The sequence below is a fragment of the Echinococcus granulosus genome (assembly GCF_000524195.1).
Source record: "Echinococcus granulosus chromosome Unknown EG_S00002, whole genome shotgun sequence".
Lineage (NCBI taxonomy): Eukaryota > Metazoa > Platyhelminthes > Cestoda > Cyclophyllidea > Taeniidae > Echinococcus > Echinococcus granulosus.
The window spans coordinates 170,758-182,847 of NW_020170382.1; the positions used below are offsets into that span (position 1 = coordinate 170,758).

Here is a 12,090-nt window from a genome sequence, read left to right on the forward strand (position 1 = left end):
CACTGCAGGCAGACTCGAAGTAGCACATCAAAGTTGTAGACAAAATTGTCAAAAAAGATAAATTCCACTTTTTACTATTCTAAAGTCATGGTGCAAATTTTCACGGGGCCATCAATTTAGTACTTACCTTCCCCCCAACATGATCTCAGGTAGCTTCACTTTCTCGGAATATAAAAGCATTAAGTAGGATTTTTAGCTAAAAAGAAATGAAGTAAATTACCTTCCAAATTAATGCTGTGGGTTGCACTTTCGTGCCTTAAATCGGAATTTTCTGCTTTCCCCGACTGTGCGGTCTCGGCTCCGCCTCGAATGGAGAGGTCCTCACAAACTATGTTGTGAGACATTAAATGGATTTTAATACGGCTTAACTCGTCAGAAGCTTTTGTCGACTCATGAAGTTTTGTAGCATTTTTAAGACGAAAAGACGTAGTTTTACCTAACCAATTCTATGTCATTAAATTCTCTTCCGTCCTCTATATTTCAAAGTATGTGTATTAACCCGGAAATGGAAGAACAATGGCAGAACTGCACCTAGATGTCCCCCGCTTGTGATGGAAACAGCTACTTTATTACTTCTGCTTTTCCAGAAAAATTAATCCATCCAATCCTCATGTAAATGTGATCGATGGGGTCTGTAATGCCCGTCTTTACCTGCGTACCAACAAAATTACAAGTTCCAGAATGGTTCATGTCCATCCTTATAATTACCATTTGGCATCTGGCGAGATTTCCTTGGTCAGCCCCAAATTCCAGTAGCCCTATCATAGTTGGAACAAAAAACAACAATGCCTCGTGTAGTGGGCTTGACAGTGCTCAAAGAACCGTGTAATTATCTACCGCTAGGTAGAGGACTGTGCACGCGCTTTCCTAAACACGGAAATTCTACTGTCGCCACCGCTATGGTTGTATCTAAGGCCACCCCTCTCTCCTCCGCCTCTTCCCCTTCTTCTCTTTGTTGTTGTTGCCCCTTCTTTCTTCCCCTCATATTCGTCTCCTCCCTACCCCCCTTCCCATCCTATGCATTGACAATCTCGCGGTGAGGAAGTACAGTTGCTTCGCTGTCCAACCCGTTGTTATGACGACTCGTCATTGTTGGGGTTGGTTGCCAGTGGAGACACACATGACGCCATAAATCAAAAATGCAGAAGTGGATTGATCGTAGTCGCCGAAAAAAGTGTAAATCCTTTAAGCGATGACAAGAATGGAGCCATTTCTCCCCTAAACTAGATCAAATATGCATATATATATACATCCATTCAGTTAAAAAGAGGTGGTAAAAGACTCAAAAGGTATGAATGAGTCAACACGTTCACAATCAACGTCACATATATGTGAAATGCGATCTTTGTCAGCTTATGATAACTATTTGCACCAAACTACATTTCAGGGGAACTATTTGAGTTCAGGGCAAATCTAACGTATCGGTTTTCTAGAACCAGTTGAATCGGCCAATCAGTGCAAGGTTGGTGGTCGACTTTCCGCTGAGAACCTGGGAGAGGAGGGAAGATCTAAAGATACGATTTGATTTTCATCTACACCTCAGGCTCAAATTAATCACTTTTTACTATACTGCTGTTTTATTACTTCGAATATCACGCTCTGGTAGTATTAACTTCTCTATCAAGAGTTTCTGTGAAGCAGACTTGCAAGTATGTGACTAGGGCTTTGAAGGAGGTGATCATTTTTGCTACCCAATTCCACTACCCGAGTCTGCTAAAATCGAGAGCTGCATTGAAGGAGTAAAATGCAATCTTCCGCCTGCAAAAAAGAGGAGAAGCACGCCTTCTAAATGTCACCGAGTCCCATTTGTCGGATAGCTTTGAAAACAAAGTATCTCATTCGCTGCCACCTTCATTACTTCATAAAATGTGTCTAATAGAGTTTAAAAAAGTGAACTTTCTTGCGAAATAGCACATTCTTGATAGTAGAAAAATTGGCATTCACTAGACGTAGGATGACCTACGGCCTTAGTTAAACTAACCAAACACCATCGGCTTTGTTTCCCTGATGGTTGATTATTTAATACTATGTGAATTGCAATACCTTTGGAACACAGGAGCAATGATTTGGGATGTAGGCGGAAAATTCACTCCTTTTAACGATTCTATGATATGCAAGCTAAAGGATGCATTAAATCAGAAAATGGAATGAATTACTTCAATGGACTCCCTCCTAGCCGCCCTAAAAAAGAGATTGCCAAATCACTGTAGTGTCAGGAAAGTGGAATGCGGGCAGGTAAAAGGATAGACTAGCGGCACAGGGTCAAACGTGAATGTCTTTCCACGTAGCGATGCATGATATTGATGCGGTATCACCCTTTATCTCTCAAAACACAAATCAAGCAAAACTGGTTACTATGGTATTGGAAACCTACAGACCACATGAAACGCTCCCTGACAGAGTAGAAGCCTTAAGGAGCCTTTTGTGAAACCACGACTTCTGATTGTGTGGATACAGTAAAAGCAGATGTTACCATGACAATATTACAAACGGTAGATGTCCTGTTGCAAGTCTTACTAGCTGGAGCAAGTTTTGGCCAAGATAGGAGACAACAGTGGTAGCGAGTGAATCAGAAAAGGCCTATCTACCCCCATCCATCTGCTAATGCCTTCGATCACTGCTTGTACGCTGATGGAGACTGTTCAACTGCTGACCAGTAGGACATTTTGATTGTGTCGGCATTTCTAAGACCTTCTAACGTCTAGCTGTGGTGATCTCAGCCACGTTGGTTGCGTTGGCAGTCCACGACCTCCACAGTGATCGGTCTGGGCTAACGTGCAGCCAGTGTGTGCAATGCCTGATGGTGGATAGATGATCGAGGCGTAGGTCGTTGTGCGAGGAGGATGCAGAAGAGAAGGATCTTCCTCTCGGTGGGAAGAGAGAGCAGTTAACCCACGCTGGGTACCAAGGTAGCTTTCAACGTTTTTACGGTCTGACGAAGTGGTGTTGTCTTTCCAAGGTTGATTCGGTCATGCTAAAGTATTATTCTAAAAAAATAAAAAGATGTAAAAATGGGGGACGTTACCAGGCAGAAGAACTATTTCAGCCTGCCCACTCCCTTTGTACTTTGTTATTTTTACCCTTTTGGCAAACTCACAAGTCTCCGTTCACATTGAATACCTTTTACTATTTACTTGACCTATTTCAATACTGGAATTCATGGTATCACTTGACCGCCTGGAGGGTGAGAGAAAAAGAAACATTTCATTTCATGCTTTGCCTTTATCGCATTTGATCGTCTACAAAATAATTGTACCTTTCCCATACAGTATATTGCACTGCAAATTTTTGCCTTCTTTTGTCTCTCGATGGGGAGATTTACGAATTCTGTGTAAGACTTACTTAATGGTTGCACCACTTGTAGCGCGAGCGTTTTAAATCACCGAAGAGACAGGCAATTTCCACATACAAAGTCACACACACGTAGAAGTGGGTTTTGGCATACACCTAGGCAGCACGGCTTATCGATTTGCAGATGGCATTCTGTGACTAAAAGACCAAGAGAAACAGAAGGCCTCACCGCCCATCCTCCCTACTTTCATCACAATGGTGTCCAAGTATTGACAACCACATGAACAGTAAACCATCTCAACATACGAATCGAATTTATTTTGATTTACATCTTCACACGATTGTATAAACTGATTTTGCAAGACTTTAATCCTCATTTCTGTGCATTGTCCACCTTCAGGGCGAGTAAATATTCGTGATTGCATGGACACAAGAACTAATCTCAAAGCCGTCAGCACATGCACATACACTTCAATTGCGCACATACTTCAGTCTAGACGTAAAAAATAATTTAATTTAACACATCGTTTTTTTTTGAAGAAATCCGCAACCGCCTGCGTAAGCAGGCAATCAAGGTGAAGTGGAGGAGAACATCGACCTTTCATGCTCTCTGACGTCGATGGCTGGCTCGATGAGGTGTGGAGTGTATGTCTTCGAGTTCCTTTTACCGCTATCAATAGTACTTGTGTCTGAGAGCTGTGGGGTGTAAAACTGCTACTTGCATCGACACCCCGTGTAGAGTTAAAGGGTGTTGTAAATCACAAAGACAGCGTTTTTACACCTTGTCAAGTCTTGTCATCATCATCATCACCATCACCATCAAATGGAGACCGATTGGCAGGTCTAAATGTGAGTCTATTAAATCTTGAGCCACTTTCAGTAGTAAAAACCCCAAAACTTTAAATATCTTAGTCAAATTTGCGTAATTTTTGAATTGTGGTTCTACCACGAGTCGATTTTTCCTTCTCCGTTAGTAATTTTGTTGACGACTTCAGTTGAATTATCTCGAACCCACAGAAATTGTCATATAATAAACGAAATAAGATGATCTCGTATTACTTTGGTTCTTTGGTTAAAGGAGATATAGAAAACAAAATAAGATGGAAGCCAAAGTCAATTCGATCCCAAGCTGGATATTTTGAGGATGCAGAACTGAATAGCTTTCAAGACACAAATTCAAGATACAGAATTCTTGTGTTTACCATTCCAGTTATATCCTTAGGCTCCTGAAAGTTAATGTCTCTCATCTTTTACAGTATCTCAAAATTTTTGATTGTTCATGATGCCACTAAATGAGCTGTCAGATGATCCTGGCTTTCACCATAAAATGATTGAGGCCATCGTCGATTCAGTGTGTCATCATCGGTGAGTGTCATCGCACTTTGCAATTGAGTTGGCTGCCATTGATGTCTGTAGGATGGTGTTACCAACGCTAAATGTACCTCTAGCTAAAATACACTTGAATTTCTAGTAACTGACTCCCTGTATCCCTTTCCTCAAGTCGCTCAAAGGCACCCTTTTTTACAAGTCGGTACACCCTCTATTGAAAGTGCGTATCCCACTGATAGTCTGTCCCACTGTGATATTCCGTATTTCTTATCTAAACTCGGTCTCCCAAGCCGGCTAGTTGAGTGTATGACCAAAAAAGATGGATGTGGAATGTTCTTTAACTGAGCCTAAGCGCTATCTTTACCTCTTTATCAGCAACTGAATTGGTGGCTCCCGTAGTGATAACGTTGATGTCGTAGTAAACGATTATCTAAGCCGCCGTGATTGGACTTCCCTTGAGATCTTGGTTTTGCTATTTTTTTTAGTGGATAGTTTGCTTTGAGAACCAATATATTGTCAATGCGAATCACTGCATAGAATTAAGCTTTCCATAACGTATGGCTTCAGGCAAGGTACTTTCAGGTTAATCAAGGGTGTTGTCAAATTCCCCTTAAAGGGACTGTTTGAGCCCTACAGTCTGTTTTTTACGTAAAAAGTAGCCATAATTTACAGGATAACTCCTTAAGTTGCTATGTTGACCAACACATGTCAGTAGGGCACAACTAGTGATGCCTTTTCTAGACAGAATTCTTTCCTGTAGAGCATCTCTCTCTCGCAAACGCGCTCACAAACCTCACCACCGCCGCCGCTTTCTCTTTCTCTAACATTCCGTTTCAGAGGAGTGTAAACAGAGAGCGCCCATGTTGTTGTTACCTTGATTGATATGCACCCATTCACATGCCTGCGCACATCCGTGTCTGGTGCACATAATTAGATCCTGCCTTTACACCTAAACCAGAGCTACAGACTAAGCCGCTCTCAACGCCCTAGAAACAACAAAAGTAAATCGTTTTATCTAAGACTTCGGCTTAAATTCACATTGGTTGAGTAGTAGGAAATCTTGACCTTAGATCACCATCCCATAACGCGGTGGTGACAAGCGGTTACCAATCGCACAGGTCAGAAACCAACAGATTAAGTTATGGATGCGCAATTATTCAGGATTTTGGGTGTTAATCTGCTCCAAGGTCTCAGTGCCCCCCAAACTGTTGAGGCTGTTAAAAAGGTAAATGGGATAGTAATGATGGTATTGGGGAGAGGGTCTTGTGAGTCATGCGACAGAGTTTTATTGAGTAGGGAGGGGGAATAAATGAGGCATCATCACACGAAGGGAATGGAAAGGGACCACGCCTTATCATTAAAACGATCATTGTGCAAATGTCGCCCCCTCGCCCCCAAGCCGCCTCGAATGACCAGCCCAGTCCAGTCCACACGTCAGACTAAACGCCATAAATCTTGGATCACTTTAGACATCGTGTGTGTGCGAGTGTGCGTTGGAGTAAACCCGTAGGAGCTGCATACAAAACTAACTTAACGACGAGAGTCATTACGCAACCACCGCGAGCGGTAAATTCTTCATTGTTTTGTGCGCGATGCTCTCTCTCTCTCTATCTTCATCTTTCTTGCAAGCCACGGCGCATTGGGTCACAATAAATCCACACACACTCACGTGTTTGGACCTGAATTTTGGCTTCGACACAGCAATCTATCAAGGTGTGTATGCATGATGTCCTTTTCAAGGCGACTGTAGTATCGACTCTGGAGGTGACATGATTAGCTGCAGAAGTAGTCTTGACAACTGGCGAGCCTACTCATCTCAGAATGTGAACTGTCTCCTGGTTGCTAACCTCATTTCTACTTAGTAAAAGCCCCCAAAAAACTCATCATGTAACCGGTACTCTTTGGGAGAGCAAGAATATGTGAAACGTCTGAACTCTTGGTGGCAGGATAATGGAGTTTATAGGACCACTTTGCCTTATGTTAACGCAACAACTACGTAGAAGCCTACTTAAATGCTTCGTTCCATCGCGTCAAGATACCACAGCACTACTAGAGCAGTGAAACTCCAGCAAACACTCTTCTCTACTTTTATGCTTGCCATAATTCATCCCCATGCTACTGTATCGAGTGAGTCAGTTGCAAGATCAGAAGATTGCCGATGCGTCCTCCTACAAACTTCCTCCACTCATGCCCTTAATTTTACCTTACTCAAATAAAGAAGGCTAATAAACAGGGCCCGCAGTGGCCACGATTAAGAAAGTGTCAAAATAAAGCCTCTTTGAGCACCATATAGCCATATATCCTCCATTATTTCCTACATTTGTAGTTATCGATACCTTCTTTCGAGACATTCTGAACCTGATTTGAGGTGCAGTAAATTTACTGCAGAAAGAGCTAAATTAAAGCTCTCGTAAAATTTTACCTTTATTAGTATTAAAATTTCTTTTCTATTATTTTAAATATCCGTTTCAAGAACAGAGATGGGTACCTCTCGCTTAGTGACCGCCCTTTGATGTTGTCTGGTAAAGCAAATGACTAGTTCAGTTAATAAACTTCAAAATAAAGCTGTCACGAAAAAATTAACAAAGTGGATCAACTGTCACTAAGCCAAACAAATTTAGTCAAAGGAGATTAAGTAAACAAGTTGTTAAGGTTCGGCATCTCCTACGATGATATAAACGCCCATTGTCTAGTACTATCTACTGGAATGATGCAGTGGGCACAATTATCGTGATGATGAAAAATTACAGGGAAACATGACAAATTTGAGTTCAACAACCCCATTTTTCCCACTCATTCGCATGAAATTCCATCCATCACGAAAAGTAATGGGACAATATTCGGGCCTGTCAATCGTCGGAACCTGTCAGTCAGATTTAGATCAACATCTTGGCATTATGATGTTTATTCTTTACCACTCCCGTAAAAACAGCCGACCAACCCCATTTGTACGCACAACATGATAGCATCCCGAGTGTCATAATCCTGGAGGGTGTCATCCGACCGATAAAAGGAGTCTTCGATAGTCCCAAATTGTCAGTTGATTGAGTGGCCACACAGTGTGGCAACATTACGTCAATGTCTCGCACCTTGCATAAACAGTTGCACCCAGTTTACCCTTCGATCTACACTTGGTGCGGTGGTATCTCCGTCATGCTAATCTCTCATCTGCTGTCTAAGTAGACACTATACTACTACGACACTAAACCACACTTCTCTTACACTATCTATCCTTTCAATAGCAGGGTAAATAAATTTCCGGGTTTTTAACTTATTTCCCTTCCTGTCCTTTAAAACAAATCCAGCTGCTCTTTGAAACGGACTCATTGTGGATGGTCAATGTATTTTACTGAAACATGAGCCAGAAATTCTAGTTACTTTGGCATCCAAATCACTTAGGAGGGCTAGAAATGATTCTGTTATAAATATACGTTAGGCTCAGACTGGTAGCTGCTCACGTGACGTGGGTAAGGCTTCGTGTCATCAATGTGGAGGTTGATTCGCTGTAATAAGCCTGCATTACCATGCTTTTTGTCTCGAATGCCATACTTGGATATTTTTCGAATTGCTTATCTCCTTCGGTCATCAGGACAATATTAAAAGGAGGTTATCTACGAGGAAGTGGAGACAATTACAGTGGCACGACTTCCTAAACTTAGCTGTTGGCTGGGCACCTCATCGATTCTGAGGGGTTTGACTGCCACGTCCTGTTCGAAAATGAACCAAATTGTTGCTTAGGCTTGAACAATAATTTACAGCTGCTACGTTTTGTATGCCAGCTGGTTTGGTACATTTTCATAAGTGCAAAGCGTTTTCTCGAAAGTATGTCCCCATGTTTAGTTCTCCTTTTCATTTCGTTGTCATTTTAATAGTACCAAGCTGTCCATCTGGGATAGTCTTAGTCCATTTTTCCGTGGAGAAGCATCAGATCTTCAGGCAGCAATTTCAAGTCACGGCTTAGCAGCACTAATTACAGGGAGGATTTTTACCAATTCAATTTTGTGGTCTCGTCCCCTTACCGAGACTTGAAAGTCGGGTCAGGGCGGTTCTAAAACCTGCTCTGTTGCGAATTCCCCCAGAATCACTCGCTTATGTTTGATACCTTCTATACAATCCTTCTCGCTCTGTGCTCATTACTGGTAATGTGGAAAATCGCGTGATCCCATTACGCAGCTGTGTGACCTAAGTGGGGAGATAATTGTTGATAGCCATCTGGTTGGAGGATGGAGTTGGAACGATCCCCCTACATCCAGATGTTACCGCATTACCTGAGTCGCTGTATTCATTTTTCTTATCCCTCCCCCCTGTCGCTCACCCATGACGTGTGTGTATGAGTTTGGCTGCTCTTGTCACTCTAATTTATTTACCTATACCATTTGTCAAAATGGCCTAAAGTGGACAGAAAAATAATCCATTTTTCTATCTAAATAAGTATAACATCGATTTTACGCATACTAAGCCCTCTTTAATCAATTCGTAAGTGTCTATTCTTTTTAAGGAGAGTCCGAACCACCAGTTGTGTAGACCTATTTTACTGACTGGTCTGGAAGCTGATGCCAGTAGATTTTACCACTGTTCGGACTTTTTGCATTGAACTCGGATTGAATTTCAGTGGTGAAGTTTCAAATTTCACGAAAATAGATATCTTACGAGAAAACTGCAACTCGTGGACTCACCAAATTATTTTATCACCATTACGCAGACTTCTTTTAGAGCTCGGGTATACTTAGTCTGATCTCCTCTCTAAGACAGACAGATCTGTTACGGTTTGATTAAATTTACGTTAACTGGTTCATTTTCAGGCACAAATTATTGGCTAGGATTTAACCTTGGTGACCTGTTATTTGTTTAACGACCTTAGAACTAACTCCGAGTGCCGTTATCACATTGGTGGATCCGAAATCGTCCCACATAGTACAAAACAATTTTGTGATGGCATTCCACGGTCCGGATGGATATTATAAATGAGTTAGTGCATACACATTGTTTCCACAGTTGGCTGCTTTTTCCAGTTTCGTAACACATACTTAGCTTATTTGTTAAATGTTATTAATTAAGTAGGTTTGGATCATCTGACATTTTTAATTCGTCATGTAGTCAGAGTACACCGATTAAATTCATTTTCTACCCACTTCTTTGTGGAGATGTGAAGGTATCATAGTATAAATCAGTGTATTCCCCTCTAAAAATGGATTTGATGAAGTTGTAACTTGGTAGCTGTTTGCCTTACCTCGCCTCCTCTACGTCCTCCGCTCCACCCCACACAAACACAGCATCAGTGACAAAAATTCGTAGGTTCACCAAAGAAGCAGGAACCCAACAAATTAAACAGTGGCATGCCCGTTGATTCAGAAAAGGTAAGGAAGCAAAAACAGGCGCGCATCTGCCTTAAAAATTGCACCTTGGACCCTTTTTGGATCATATTTAACAATTGATTGTTTATGCTATTTAAAGAAGCTGATATTAGAATCGTGAGAATAACTGTTTGGCCAGCGATCTGTCCAGTAATTTGATGTTCCTGTCAGGTGATGATGTGTGTCTAGATGAGATGCATGAGGAATTGCGTAGAAGACGTGTCCTGAACGCTAACCTTAATGTCAGGCCCGGCACTGAAGGTTACTTGCTGTCTTAGTTATTCTATCCCTAACACATCACATAAGAGCACATTTACGTAAAGAGGTTTCTTAAAGCGGCTTTATCCTCTCTGTCAATTATCTTGATGTCTGAGACAGGTCCACTGACTGCCATGAAACGCTCTTTAGCACTATTTGCATAATATTATTCAATCTGGTGACGCCTCTCCTTTCATCTGCCACCTGTTTCCTCTTAAAAATGCACCGATCTCTCACTTACTGATTGGCTGGCTTGTGTGCATACTCTCACGCATCCCCCTTACACACTCACGCACAGACCTCTTCAGTAGATATTGGTCGTGATTCCTCAGTGTTCTCAGGTTTGAGTCTCTCCCACCCATGCATGCAACCATTAAGCCGTTGATTTATCACTGTTTACAAACAACAGTTTTATTACAACTGGCTTCTCTTAAGTTGGAGATATTCCATCGGCTCGAGGAAACAATAAGTGAAATTCGTTCCCTTTTAAACGCAGTGTTAAACTCCGACTTTCTCGAACTGGAAAGCGTGTCCTCGTATGGAAGAGTGGAGCGTTTGTGTCAATCTCTTTCACAATACTTTTAGAGAATCTCATGTTTACTCCTTATATCTTCGCCAGCAGTAAAATTAATTCCTAAATGTTTCATGACCAATACGACGAGAAGTTTGCCTCCTCGGGTTATCCTACCTTTAGTAGAATTTTAAGTGATTTTTAATGTCTATTTTCAACTATTTAAAAACTATTTTTTGACCTTAAGAATGCGTTTCGTAGTCAACTCGGTTATTTGTAAATGTAATCAGCTTGCGGTGTTCGTTTCTGCCTGCTCTGGATTTTATATCCATCACTTACACTTGTGGCGCTGAGACACCAGAAGTTTATCTTGATAGGTGAGGGTCAAAAAACGAAGCTCCCAACAATTGTTTACTCAACCACCTCCCATTTGTTTAGTGCTACTTCATCGCAGGGGACGAAGCCACAACAACAAAGCCGTCACTTGTCAATTTTCGAAACTGCCGCCACGGCACGCCTGCGGCCTTTTTTGTCCTCTCTCATCACACAGCCGCACACACACACACAAGACGAGTTACTGACACACGGCCTCCTCCGGTGTTTTTACATAGATGTTTTAGACTACCTGACACACCAGCTCGAGCGAAACTTTAATTTCTTCTTCCTTTTTATCGGTGCCGCTTTTTGGACGAATTGATGCTTTGACCACACCTTAGCTTTGTTTCTAGAGTCCCTCTGGCTTTTTTAAGCCTTCGACGCCATTTTTACCATGCGGCCTCATGTTCGAGCATGGCCTTGAAAGTTGGCGGTGAATCGCTCTACTTTCCTTGTTAAACCAAGTTCCAGAGCTAGCCGTAGTCAGGTTGTTTGGAGATCAGAGATCTCCACTACACAAGCACAGTTCTGTCACCGAGGCGAAGCTAGATGTACTGTCTCCGCTTAAAAAGGTGTTAACGTACGTTTTGCTCTCCTTATGAATATTATATCCATGCACTGACTCCCGGCCTATTAGCCTTCATGAGCCAAACTTGACACTGATAGCTTTGTCTTCAAACAAAACCTGGCTAATTTTTGTAGAAATTTAGAAATAATTCTCCTTTTAGCAAGCTAAAGTGCCCGTACTTCAGTCCTGCAGATAGTCACTGCACCCACTCGAACAACCCGACTCTTTTTTAGTCAAAATGCTATTTGCATATATTTTTCGGGAAAGTCCTTCTTTTTAAGGGACAAAACTAATTCTTTTTTGACAACTCGTAGGTACCTTCAATCATTCCCCACTCTTCATTTAGACTGGTTCAGACTCCCTTTTACATGGTTTTGTCTTAAAGTTTACGCAGCTCTGTATTT

At 41.8% G+C, this 12,090-nt stretch overlaps 1 protein-coding gene across 1 annotated transcript; it reads right to left on the minus strand. All coding sequences in view use genetic code 11, as the record gives it.

The window, feature by feature from the left end:
• Positions 1-4,076: 4,076 nt before the first annotated feature.
• EGR_00419 (hypothetical protein) lies at positions 4,077-7,947 on the minus strand (the record flags this gene model as incomplete). The annotated part of the gene is made up of 3 exons (XM_024489668.1): positions 4,077-4,188; positions 4,351-4,451; positions 7,843-7,947. 3 exons carry the CDS (start codon positions 7,945-7,947, stop codon positions 4,077-4,079), a joined length of 318 nt encoding a protein of 105 aa, XP_024355665.1.
• Between the last annotated feature and the right edge of the window lie 4,143 nt (positions 7,948-12,090).